A 13,932-nucleotide genomic window follows, 5' to 3' on the forward strand; every position below is an offset into this window, starting at 1 on the left:
AGGAGATATTCCCAAATGAGCACGGATCATTCCAGCTTCTTCTGCACAGGGCTCGCTTGGACTCAAGTCTCCGCCTCTAATTTAGTTTTGTCATGTCTTTTCTCCAACTGTACATTCATGAGAGCTTCTGGACTTTCAAAATCTCTAACTGGTAACACTTGCATGTGTTCACAGCCCAGTGGTTTTCAGAATACGTGTTATTCAGATGAGTGAAAAGGCAGGAGAACACCATTACACCCCATCCAACTGGAATGGCTTTGCCAGATGCAGAATGCTTAGCCAAGAAAAAAGGAAAAAAACAACATCCAGGGAAGACACAAGCCTGTAACTGGCCTGCTCAGAAGCAATTCAGGGAGACAGGAACAACTATTACACACATTAATAATTTCTTAAAATTAACTGCAGCAAAATTATCTTTTATCCACTTTATCCCTCCAGGAGGATCTTCCCTATTACCTGGCTCCTGAATGCCGAGGGGAGGAGCAAGGGAAGAATTATCAAGAATATATCAAGAACTGTCCCCATCTTTCACAGCAGTGTCTAAAATTGACACTAAAACTTGTTTGAATTCACTTCTCAGGAGGGTAAAAGCACACAATGACATCTACAAAGACCCTTGAGTGTGGGATCCATTACATTAAAAAAACCAAAGTCTCAAAAGAAAGATCTTGACTGTGCTGACAAGCATCTTACTCTCCTAATTTATTTATTTATTCACAATTTATTCTCCTAAGTGACTGAAACACCCAAACAGCACCGGTTGGCAGGAAACAGCCAGACACACAGGACGTTATCTGTCCTGGGATCTAATCAAAGTCTTTCCCTGGAAAGGAGCTAAGTGACAAACCACCTGCAAGGGAGGAAAAGCCCTGTTCCAGCCTTTGGCTGCACACTCACCTCAGCCTGCGTTTCCTCGAGCGCGAGATGGAGCGGGAACGGGAGCGGGACTTGGAGAAGGAGCGGGAGCGGGACCTGGATCCGGACCTCGAGCGGGAGGAACGCGAGCCAGACTTGGATTTGTTGGTTTTAGACATCTCTGCAAGCACCTGTCAGTGCACCTGAGGGAAACAGGGAAATGGAATAGTTGAGAAATGAAGCATGTGGTTGATAGGAGAGGACAGGCAGCACCTGGCAGGCTGACAGACTCCAGGGACGTGGAGCTTGATAAGGCTGGAAATAGGAATGTTTGAAGTGCCTGCTAGGAACAGATGAATGGTGCTGGGCTCAGAATAGAAGGTTTATTTCAGTCTAAAGAGGAAAACTGCAATAAGAATAAAAGGCTCTAAACCCAGAGTAATCACAAATGAGAGTGGGACAGTTAAAGTACCAAGTTAATGCAGCCTGGGAAGAGGCAGGGCCACGGTGCTGGCTGAGGCAAGGACACCTCTAGAGGCAAACCAGCCCATGGAAGTGACAATTCCATGTAATTGCAGCCACATCCCTGGCTGTGCAGCCAGCTGCCACTGCTTTAAAGGACAGGGAAGAAATAAAAAAGCTTACCATCAAAAAACCCACCCCGTAAACTTTTATCTAAGCTTTCAAGGCAATCAGAAAAGAGTTGATACTCCCAGACACAGGAATGTGACCCTATTTGCACAGCTCTGCTCAGGCTCAGTCCTGTCCTCTCTGCTTGTGCAGTTCCTGCAGTTGCTGTGATCAGTCACCAGTGTGGATCACCCAGCCAGGAGTTCTGTTGCAGCCAAAATAAATCAGATGTCCTTCCAAATATTCAGAGACAGAAGAGATTACACTGTTGCATTAAATGACTCAAAATAGCTGTAATTATGAATTACCTGGGCTATTTTCAGGCATGTATCCAGGTAAAGGTTAGAAAATCCCTTAGAAGATGATTCAGGGAATAGTCTGACCACACAAATCTTGCAGTTACACCCTCCCTGATTTGTTCTCCTTTACCAATGAGGAAAATTTGCATTAATTGCATATTCAGAAAGTTATCAACAAACTTTCCACCTAAAATAACTAATGAAAAAGAGCCAGAAATAAAAAGGAACTATGTTAGCACAAAATTAATTTTTTTTTTACCCACTGGTTAAAAATAGAGACATTCAGGTACATAAACACAACTGATCAAGTGTGGCTGCTGCTGTTTATACCCATTTTAAGGAAATTCCAGAGGACTGACTTGCAATGCCTTCACTTCCAGAGGCTCTCCAAAATTACATATATGGTTACTAAAGGCTTCAACTTCTGCCAGGGCACTTCTAGGAAAAACACAATGCTCAGCACAGGGAGCAGCTGCTGGGAGAGTGGATGGTGGTGCATCACCAGAGCTGGGACCTTCTAGAAATGGGAAGTTGATTTTTATTTTAAAAAATCATGTTACATGCTCCTGTTCTTCCCTTTAACTATACTAAAGATGTTAGATCAATTCAACTGAAGTATTTGAATATATTCCACATCAGAAAGCATGCAGAAAAAAATAATAAAATTGATGTTCCTGTTCTGTTAGGAAACAACAGATGTTGTTTTATTCCCTGTTGCCCCAGGGATGAAAATCAAAAGATACTGCCACGGAGAACCAGTTTGTTCTTGTGCTTGGTGATTTTTTCAGAGAAAGAATGTGTGAAAAGATAATTTTTAAGTATTTCCTTTTAATTCACTGAATATGTCTGTTGAACCACTTCCTGCAACACTTCCTACTCTGTTGCCCACAACAATCCAACGCTGAGCCCTGGAAACCAAAACATGGAAAAGGAGAAGAAATGGTAACAGGAACTACTGCAAGATACAGAAGATGTGGCACCAACTCTCAGGAAATCCCAAGAAGACCCCAAAATAGATTTTTAAATTACCACTTTGATCTGCTTAATAGTTTTTGCCTTTCACTTTGATCTACAGCACTTCCCAGCCAAACCACCCTGGTGTGTGCAACGTGTGCCAAACACTCACGTCTTGGATTCTTTATCTCTGCCAACATGTTCAACTTGATTCATTCCTAACATATGAAGTAACTCCTACTAGGATAGAAACAGAGTTGCCATGCTCCATCAGCACTTAAAAGGTTAAACAAACTGCACACTGGAGTCACGTCAGCTCCCCTGAGCTAACTGCAGTTGTAAACTCACTGTGATACACATTTAGTTTAAGAATGACTGACTCAGATAAAATATGTTCAGCAAAATACCCTGCTCTGAAAGCATCTGTTCTTATAAAAAGGATTTTATATTTTTTAAATAAAGAGGTGCCTGCATGTGAAGCAAAGACAAACTCTGAGAACAGCAGTGGCTGCTGACCTCCCATTCCCATTTCTCCCCTGCCCATGGAGCTCCTGGAGCTGCTGTGTCTGGCCCCGAGCAGGGACTGCAAGCAGAAGCATTTGCACAGTGCTACAGGGACTTATCCTTAATCTGCCCTGCAGAGTCCCACTTCCTTCCCACAGCTAGAGAACCCCCAGGACCAGCTCCTGCTGCCCCTGGGAAGGGACAAGGCTGATGCTGCCCGATGCAGATCTCCTCTCCCAGCAGGCAAGCGTGGCTGCACTCATCTGGAAGGCATGTCCTGCTGGAGGCACTGCCAAGGATTTTCAACTTTTGTTTTTTGGGTTTATTTCCTCTGCAGGCATAGTTCTAAGCTGTCCAGCAGATCTTCCCAAGGAGCACAGCCCCCCATCCAAAACATCCACAGTTTTTGGATGTGATCTGTGTGCTGAGTTAGAAGCTCTGGTAAGGCACCACCCCCTGGGAAACAGACACCTGACAGCTTGTTCATCTGTCATAAAACCACACTGCATAGAGCAAACTTTGCTTTCTCCATTCCCAAACCCTCCGGGCAATCCAGCAGAGCACTGATGGAAACAATAGAGAAGCAAATGCTCCCACTAAAGCACCACGATGGACTTTGCCCTGAAGGCAAACTATTGTCAGGAAACAGTGGCAGGAAAGTTAATGTTTTACCTCCTGACAGAACCCAAAAGAGAGGCACAACTCTGCTCCACTCTGCAGCAATAAAAAAAGGTCACCACTGAGAGTCTCTCACAGCTGGGCCCTTCCATGAGCTTCCACAAAAAGCTTCGGAATTTAAATGTTCACAATAGTTAAGGAAAACTTTTAAGGCCACTGACTGAAATCACTGCAATGTTCAAGCAAAGAACAAAGCTGGAGGAGGGCACATGGCACAATATGGGATTTAACACTTAGATCAGTGTGACATTTAATTATCTGGCCACTTATGGTATATGGGGGAAGCAGTGTTCTCCTCCCAAAAATCACCAGGTTGTAAATCCAAGGATTAATCATTATAGCATTAAAAAAACAAAACTAGGTACTACTTCTTCCAGGACATCCAGGATTTTTTCACCAAATTGTTCTACTTTACCCTTATATTTTGCAGTTACTTGGCAAGACAAGCCCAAACATTCCAAGACACAAGGCTGATTTTTTTCTTCTAAACCTGCTCCATATTTTTTGCACAACAACAATGAAAGCAGAATTTTACCACCAGTCTAACTTGCAGCATGCCCAGAAGAGAAGAGATATAAGAAGGTTTATTACAAATGCCAAGACAGGCAGTTTTTCCTCTTGTATTTTATTTGCTGTGCCTACCTGCTTGAGCAGGCTCACACCTTGCACCCTTCTGTCAGATTTCACCGTCTCAGCTTTGTCAATTATGAAATCAAGAAGAACACCTGAAATGAGAAGAAAATACACCTTTGTACATGCACTGCTGTACTGCCACCAGGGTGAACCGGCTGCCCTAAGCTCCTGCTGCACCCAAAAGGTTCATCAGATCCCCAGTGTTTCAGGGAACACACACACCACAGCTGACCAGGGATTTTTCCGTGGACTTTTATGGATAATGTAGGTTTCAAAACGATCGTTCATGCTTTCAAAATTTTTAAGTCTTCTTCCTTCCTTGCTCCACCTCCCCTGCCCCATCCCACCTGCTGTGACACACATCTCTGTCAGTGCAGCCGTGCTGGAGCCATTTCTCTCAGCCCATTTGAATGGTCTTACTGGGCTCAGGACTAAGGATTTTCCCACATTGTTAAAGGAATCCACAAGCCAACAGAAACAATTCTTTTCCTGACAATTCATCCATCAGCATATCGCCGTCATCCAAGGGAGCCACCAGTCTTTGGAGCTTTTCTGACAGGTCTACAGTTACATTTCAGAATCCTTCCATGCACTGCTGGAGGGGTGGAGGTTTTAGAAGAGAAAACAACAGTAAACACAACCTCAGAAATTACTCCATGTTATTAAACCTCTGAGCTAACAGCAAGAATGTCACTTACTCTGTGTTCAGCCATAAAATAGACTTGTTTAAAGGTATTAATTTCTTGTCCTTACTTCACTGAAAAAGCACAGTTTTCAAGTAGCATTGAAACCTTTCTCTGAACTGGTGCTTAAGTCCTGTTCTCTCCCAAGAGGAAAAGTGGTGTTGAAAAGTTTAGTGATTCTTAAATCCTGCTTACCGATCTTGGGAAAAAAGCCACAAAGAACAACACACCACAGACCTTTTTTTATTATTTTTACTGTTGTCTTGTCCCTGAGTCTAAATGTCCTCAAAAAGAAATCTCAGCTTCTATCTTACAAACATCTTTGACTTTCAGCCTTTCAAAGTGGCAGCGTTTGCCATACCCATTATTTCTTGCTTTGTGACCCTTGGGCTCTGGGGTTTTTTGCCTATTTCCCAAACACCACTGTTACCACCAAGTTTTGCTACAATCCCACACACAGAGGTGTCATCCAGAGCAAAACCTGGATTCTCCTTTGGAGAAAAATACTATTCTTGTGCTTAGAATACTATTACAGAAAAAGTAACCACGTCAAGACACAACAGGCAGGAGTAGCAAATCTTTCTTCCTGAGAGTGAAAGGAATTGGGAAACGTGCTCAGTGCTCTCTGCTGAAGTGGAAATCATAGTCCAGGAGTTGCTTATTCCAGAACACTGTAAAGAACATTTCCATGTGCCAAGTCATGGGTCAAATTAAAAACATTGCTGGTTGTCAAAAAGCCTTTTTCCAGGAATCTGTTCCCTGCTTCCAACTGGCCTGTGTTACTTTGTGACTCTTTCCATCTTCCACTCCTTTGTTCGAGGTACTTCGGGCAGCAGGAGCTGGGATTTCAGCCCTTCCCCAGAGCAGCCAGCTGGCACATTCCAGCTGAGCCCACTCCATCCCCAGGTGTCAGTGAGGATCCTGCACAGGGAGCACCACAGCTTGGAGAGGGAAATGCAGCGTGCACCTCCCTGCCAAGGCAGCTGTTTGTGTTCATATCTGAGCATAAACCCCAAAACACCTGGAAACAAGTGACGTGGCTTGTGCACATGCCTCAGACACAAGCGTGGTGTGGTGAAATCCATTACAGTGGTTTCTCTTTATCACAGTGTTTGCAAACACTCAGCTCATAAATATTAAATGTTTTGTAAAAGCTTTTGTAGGAAGCTCTCTGGAAGTGCTGTAAACAAAAATTTGCTTTTTACTGGCCAGCATTTGAGTGAAGCTGTTGTGGTTTATTTTGCTGTGAGGCCCAAAGCAAATGAGGTGGCACCTCATTAGAGAGCACATTTCTGCCCGAGCCTCTTGGCATCCATTTGGTGTCACCAGCACAGACATTCAGCTCCGGAGGAACAGCTGAACTGCTCCTTCATTTGCTCAACACCCCTCCTTATCAGGAAAGAAAAAAAAAATAATTCTCCTTCTGCCAGCTCTACAACTCCTAATCCCAAGCCCCAAAACCCAAACAAGATTAGTTCATTGGGAAAAAAAAAGGAATAATCCCACAAAATACCTTACAAAGTGTGCTCTGTATAATGAGGCAACAACAATCACTGCAAAAATAAGCTTATAAAGAGTTGCAGCTCTCTCCACGTCCCTGAAGTGCAGCAGCAAGTGCAGAGAGCAGACTCATCTTTGTCAGCTCAGAACCCAACTCTTAACACCTCACTTTCTACTGGATTCTTCCTTTTCAAGCTCATTTTTGGTGCAAGATGCCTTAAGTATGTTCTTGATATCAATGGAACACTTGAGGGGAAGGGAAGAGCCACCTGCACAGCTGCTACAGCCAGCCAGGGAGGAGCAAATTAAAATGTTCATTATAATCAAATTTCTTTCGGGGAACAAAAAGCAGAATGACTTCTCTTTCCAGATCCAAAACCAGTGTGTTTCCAGAAGATTTAATACACACTAACTGAAGCTACAACTACACCTACTGACCTCCTCAGCAAAATATGTCCCAGATAACATTGCTAAAAGAAAAATGACCAAAAACCTAACCACAAAACAGAGTGTTCTACTCTAACATGTGCTCAACATGCTTGGGGGAGAACACCCAAACTGATTCTGCCACAGCAAGGGAAACACAATTTGTCAGCAGCAGTTTCAATTTCTCTCTAGTCTGTGTGCTTTCAAAATTAAGATTTTCCTTCAAGCACATTTGGGTTTTCACACCATTAAATTAATCCCTAAAGAAGTTTAACCCTGAGCTCCAGCCCTGGGTTCAGATAATTAGAAGCAGGTTCTGTGGAATGGTTGGGAGAGTATTTACAGGTTCTTGTGGAAAGAACTGATTCTGCAGATTGTAGTGCTGAACAATCCCTTTCCAAATTAATTTGACCAGCTACAAACCCCAATCAGTGACTTTTTGAAACTGGCTGTTTGAGAGACACTGTTTTACAAATGTCTGAGCTTAAAAAGTCGTATGTTGTTATTCAGACAGTTTAGTGACAGGGAGCTCAAGGAAACAATCCAAGAAAAAGCTGATTAGAAATCTGGGTGCTTTTGTTACAGAAGTTGGGCAGCTGGAATTTCTGTTAAACACAGAAGAAAACATCCATAATTTTTTTAAAAAGGGAAAAACCTATTTCATCAGCTTTTCCCCTCCAAATTTACACAGCCTGGGAAAAGCAGATGAGGTCTTTCCCCAAACTGATGACTTCCTCACAGCACAGCCCTACTATTCTGGGAATTCGTGCCTGGAGTTCTGCAATCCCCACAAGAGGCAAAAAAGGTGTAATTTACTCCCCCTAAGAAAACTATTCACAAATTAGTTAACTCAAAGAATTCAAACTCGCGTGTAAGAGAAGTTCCCAGCAAAGGGAGGATGAACTGCACCCTCGAGGACATTTCCATCCTCTCAGGTGTCTGCCAGCTGGAGCCCAGCAGGCGCCACGCACGCTGAAAAACGTGGAAGTTCTGCTTCCAAATAAACAGCAAGTAACAGCAAAACTGTTTGACTGGGGGCTCTTTGGAATTTCTTCTGCAACACACAGTACAGTTACAGCAAAAAAAATCTGAGGGATTACAACTCTCCACACATTTAACCTATGAAAATACAAACTCCATCAAATTTCATTTATAAGCTGAAAAGAGCAAAACTACTCATACATTCTCAAGCCAGCACTTCATTTATCTCTACCTTAATGGGAATCCCACTACCTCAGGGGAGAACAAGGAAAAGGATTTCCATGACCTGGTATAACATTTAAAGTTAATTTTTTTGTTTTTTAATTGTGGCGTTATTGTAAGGACAAGGCACCAGACCAGGCCATTCCTACACTCTGACAGGCTTCAAACAGAGAGAAATGCCTGTCCACAGGAATCCTGTCCATATGGAATAAGTTTATTTGAACAATTATTTGAACACTTATTTGAGCAATTTTCCATGCTACGTTCACGTACCTTGTACAAGTGTCCCATCAAATCTGGTTCTAAACACTGCTTCTTTAGAAGCGACTGACCTAAGTAAAAAAAGGAAAATCAAATTTAAACCAAACCAGACACTGGCAAATCCTTTCATTTTAGCAGCACAGGAAAGGATTCTGATTTCAGCCATTCATCTCAGTTTCTCAGTAAAAAAAGGCAGCCAGAACCACCTCATCTAATCAGACAGTGCATATACAGGTCTTAACTCAGGAAACCAACCTCACCCAGAGCCCCACAGGAACAATTCCTGTAATTATTTCAGGTGTAAATTACGATGTTCCCACGCCACCTGGTATCACATGTCCAGCCCCGTGTTAAGGCACAGGCTAGTTAACATCATTAATGCTGAGCCCCAGTCCCTGGAGGAGTGAATTCCAGCCCGGCACCCCACAGCCCCATCACCTTTGGTGCTCCCAGGGGGCTCCTTGCCCCGCTCTCCTCTGCTGCTCTCACCCAGCCCCAGGCAGCAGCAGGAGCAGCGCCCGGCCGAGCCAGCCCCGCTCCCGGCGGTCCCAGCAGGGGCTCCTTGGGGTTTGCACACCCACCTCACCCTGTAAATCATGGCAGGCTAAAAATGGCCGGGTGACGACTGTGGAGGTGAAATGGTGAGCAGGGCACTTGCTCTGGATCACTGCAGCCGTGGGCAGGGCTGTGCTCAGGCCTCACGCTCGCACACCAGCGAGGCACAAGCTGTGTTCAGGTGTGACAGGAGCAAGGACAGGGACAGAAAACCCCTCCTTGGGTGGGAAACAACCCCCAGAGCAGCCGGCTGCCATCTCTTTGTGCCACTAGCTTCACTTTTTTTTTTAAGGCCCGGCAGCTTCCGGTTACCATGGAGTGAGGCAGCGCAAACACCATTCCCAGCTGGCATGAAATGTGATCCCGTGATTTCACTATTCATAGCTCTGACATGATAAAGCTAAATTAAGCAGGAACTCTTCACTTCTCCGAGCTCCCAGCAGTGACTCCCTCAATGCTCAGGCTCTCCTAACACAGTTTCTCTGTGAGGAGGAGAAGGATGTTTCCTTTAGGGTAGGAGACTCCAGACCCACACACCCAGCCTGACATCCGGAAACAAAATGGCACCGGCTCCTTCCCAGGCACAGATCTGTCCTGGCACCAGCAGGAACAAAGACCTGAGGAGCTGCTGGGGCCAAACTGAACTTCCTCATCTTGGGACTCACTACAGAATCCTACAGAGCAGTTTAAGCCTTGTTCCCAGGCCTGTCCAGCAAGGGCAACACCATGGGCAGCTCAAGGGGCACTGGCACAGCCCCCCTGCCACCAGCAGCTGTCACACAGCCTGGCACTATCACCTGGCACAAGCTCCCCAGGGAGCCAGAACAGCTCCTGTAATTGCCACCACCACTCCTCTTTATTCCAACGTCCATGGCCTGAACTATGTGGCTAAATATCCCGAAATTCCTGCCTCACCAAAGAACTCCCTGTACCGCCGTAATTCTGAGGCAACCACACGACCCAAACCCCACATCCCTGGCACGTGCAGCCATTAAACACAGCTCAGGATACTGTAAACTTTTCCAGAAATGGAGAAAAAGATCAAGGGCTTCATGGCTGCTCAAACAATTAACGAGTTCCAACATGACAAACTGTCCTTTCACAAAGACAAAGCCAAGTGAGTTGAAAAATACTTAAACTTCTGGCAAAACCACTCTATTCCTTCAGGGATACAACTTGGGAACATCATGGCCTTACAATGAAAAGCATCCTCAGCCTTATCCAGTCCAGCTCAGCACTCCCTAGGCCTCCCAAAGCAACATTTCTCTGACAGCAGAGAAAGTGGGAACAGGTAAACTAAATTTAGATCTGCTGATGTGCATGGATTGTCACTTTGTTTTATAACCATAACATTTTTGTTTTCTAATAGCAACACTGACACCAAATGCACCTCGCTGCGAGCCCACATGCCTGGCCTGATCCAAATGACCATTTTCTTTAATAATTTACACATTTCCTGACTCAAATCATCTGGAGAAAGCAGCAGACAAGCTAAATGATATTATCATAACCCCATCAGCAGAATATCCTTTTTTTTTAACAATGCACATGACAAAGCCTTACTTCCATGAAAAAGAACTGGCAGTGAAGGTCAGGGCACACGGCTGGTCCAAACCCCAGTGCCCAGGGAAGCCTTTTCCCAGACAGCACTTGCTGAAGCACTGAGAGCAGAACTGTCTTCCAGAGACACACAACTCACAGAGAGGCAGGGAATTAGGAAGGCTGGGAAACAGCAGGAGGTCAGCAGGGTATAACTCAGCAGAGACACGGGCAGGACGCTGCAGACAAAGAACAGGGCAGGGATCTGGGGCTGCTCCACCTGCTGCTGCCAACACAGCCTGGGTGAACTTGTGGCTGCAGCCAGAGCACCACGGCTCATCACAGCACCTCCTCCCCAGGGCCAGGCCACCTCTTCACAGATTCATTTGGGTTGGAAAAGAGCTCCAAGATCATCATGTCCAGCCTGTGACTGATCCCACCTTGTCACCCAGCCCAGAGCACTGAGTGCCACATCCAGGTGCTCCTTGGACACTTCCAGGGATGGGGACTCCCAATCTCCCTAGGCAGCCCCTCCCTTCCAACGCCTGATCTCCCTTTACAATAACCTGACAGGTAAAAGGTTTCCTCTTTGGATCTCTGGACAAAAAGGATGTGAAAATGAGGTAAGAGGCAGCCCTGCACCTCCCTCATCCCACAGGCAGCACCCCCAGCTGGAGGGGAAGGGCTCAGACCCCAGAACTCTGCATGCCCCTGTGAGCAGACTGCAGCATTTCCAAATCACACTCATGTGGAACACACACCCAGGGCCCACCCACCAGAGCACTGCCTCAGGAGCTGCATTCCCAACATTCAGCTGCCCAAGGACATTGGAGGAAACTGTTCCAATAAAGTTCTTACTTGCCTTCCCTATTCCTGCTGAAGTAGGGACAATAATTCCTAGAAGGAAGGATGCAATTAAAAAATATGTAGCAGCACCCAAAGAAATGTTAGGCAAAAATCACAAGGCCCAAGACCCTCCAGAGGATCCTATGACACAAAAACGTCCATTTGCAAAAGCTCTCTACAGTAACTGTCTTGTTTTGTCCTTTCATCTGCTGTGAGATTGTGCAACCCATAAGGTCACAAAGCCAGCCATTTCCTCCTCACTGCATGCTGGGCACCTGTGAAATTCCAGAGCAGGACACAGAGCAACCACGGAAGCCACTGCTGTATCCTAGAACTTGCTTTCCTGTGCTCTCTCTTTTGGGAACCTGGGAGGCAAAGCTCTGAAACACCTTTTGGGTGAGTGGAGCCAAGGCTGTGACACCCAATCCCTGCGAGCTCTCCCAGCCCAGCACCCACCAAGGGCACAGTAAAGCCCCCCCGAAATGTCACACACCAGCAGCACTGACACAGCACCCGCCCCTGCTCCCCACGAGAGGGAATTCTCAGGACTCCTTCCAGAGAGGAACTGGATGATTTAATTGTGCTCTCAGGAAAAGCAGTCCATTTGCTGATGTGACCCTGCTGCTGCAGCAATAAAGGCACCAGCTACAAGACAACCCAGACCATCTTCCAAATGGTTTGGAATTGTTCATTTCAAGCAACAAATCTGTTTTTGTGCCACAGCACCTGGCACATCGCTGTGCACATAAAAACCAAGGAGTCCCCCACCTCTGACAGGTCCTGAGAGGGTGGTGTTGCACACACCACACACACACGAGTTCACCTGCTCCTCCCAAGGCAGGGCACGGGGAATGGCTTCACACTGAAAGTGGGTTTGGATTGAAGGTTAGGGAGAAATTCCTCCCTGTGAGCACTGTAAGGCCTTGGCACAGGTCACCCAGGAGCCCTGGAGGTGTCCAAGCCGGGATAGTGGAGGGTGTCCCTGCACACAGCAGGAGTGGGATGAGCTTTATGGTCCATTCCAACCCAAACCATTCCACGATTTGGTGATTCTAAGGAGCACTGCTCACTCCAGACTTACCACGTCACTTTCCACACAGACACCCAGAACCCCATCCAGGGGGAAACACAGCGACAACCACCTTGGGCAGGCTTTGAAACGCGTTTTTAGAAACCCCAAACACGTTCATTTCCCCAGAACAACGCCAACTAGCAGAAAAACCCTTTACGAGTACACGGAAAACGAACACCCAGGCTTCACACGCGTGCCTGAGCCCCTAAAACGCCTCTTCTGCCACACCGCCTCAAGTTCAGCCCAACTTCACGGGCAAAGCGGGCGGCGAGAGCCCCGCTCCTCCCGCCGCGGCGGGAGCCGCACACGGCGGGGTGATGGCCGCGGCTCCCTCGAGGCGCCGGGCCCCGCCCGCCTCCCCGGCAGCACGCGGAGCCCCGGACACCGGGACGGGCCCTCCGGGGCAGACCGAGGGAGCGCGGAACCCAAGGGGCGCGGGCGGAGGGCAGGGGTCTCCGGGAGCGGGACAGCGGAACGGGCTGCGTGAAGCACCCCGCACCGCGAGCGGCCCCGGGAAAGGCCGGGCGGGCCCAACCGGCCCCGGGGCCGCGAGGAGGAGCCAAGGCCGGCCCGGGCCTACCACGCGGCGCCGCCGGGGCCGGGCCGGAGCGCTCCCGAGCGCCGCGAACCAGCCTCGCCCGGGGACACGCGGGGCCAGCGCGCCGGGACCGGCGGGGAGCAGCGCCGCGGTGAGGCCCAGGAGCGGCGGGAGCGGGGAGCGGGCAGAGCCGGGGCGAGGCGGCTGCGGAGGGCCCGCGGGGAGGAGGGAGGGGTAAGGGGAGCTGCCGGCGGGGCGGAGCGGGGACCCCGCGGCCCCCCCGGTGCCCCCGCACTCACCGGCGCCGCTCCGCCGCGGCCCCTCCGCACCAGGCGCCCCCTCCGCCGCCGCCTCACGCACTTCCGCCCCGCGCGCGCGCTCTGCCCGCCCGCGGGGGCCGCCGGGAGCTGTAGTCCGGCCGGCGCAGCGCGCCCCCAACCCGGCCGCTCCCCGGCACTACAGCTCCCGGCGGGCGCCGCGCGCGCCATGCCGTCACTTCCTCCTCCGCCCGTGGCGCGGCAGGGCGCGCAGCCCTTTCCGGCGGGGAGCGGGCCCGCGGGCGGGAAATGGCGGCGGGGGCGGGGCGCGGCCTGCTCGCCGTGCGCGCCGCCGGGGCGCGGCCCTCGCCCAGGGCGCCTGCCGGGCCCTCTCCCGCCCAGGCCTGTAGTAACCCTCCCGCTGTGTCCCACTCCTGAGGGCCCGCCAGGGAAGGGGCAGCGCTGGGACAGGGCCCTGCTGGCGGTGGGGCCGCCGGGA

The 13,932-nt window shown here is 48.6% G+C and overlaps 1 protein-coding gene across 3 annotated transcripts in view; it reads right to left on the reverse strand.

Annotated features, from left to right (window-relative positions):
- THRAP3 (thyroid hormone receptor associated protein 3) overlaps positions 1-13,571 on the reverse strand; it is a 25,930-nt gene extending 12,359 nt beyond the window's left edge. For 2 of the 3 annotated variants that reach the window (XM_064398606.1, XM_064398604.1), the window contains exons 1-4: positions 13,476-13,571; positions 8,639-8,697; positions 4,563-4,645; positions 898-1,058 (exon numbers count right to left, since the gene is read on the reverse strand). In XM_064398606.1, the coding sequence (XP_064254676.1) occupies positions 898-1,034 (137 nt within the window). In that variant the 5' untranslated portion in view covers positions 1,035-1,058; positions 4,563-4,645; positions 8,639-8,697; positions 13,476-13,571. The remainder of the gene's footprint in view (positions 1-897; positions 1,059-4,562; positions 4,646-8,638; positions 8,698-13,475) is intronic. The other variant, XM_064398605.1, reaches the window with a different exon arrangement.
- Between the last annotated feature and the right edge of the window lie 361 nt (positions 13,572-13,932).

Source organism: Passer domesticus, chromosome 24, assembly GCF_036417665.1.
Source record: "Passer domesticus isolate bPasDom1 chromosome 24, bPasDom1.hap1, whole genome shotgun sequence".
NCBI classification, from domain to species: Eukaryota; Metazoa; Chordata; class Aves; order Passeriformes; family Passeridae; genus Passer; species Passer domesticus.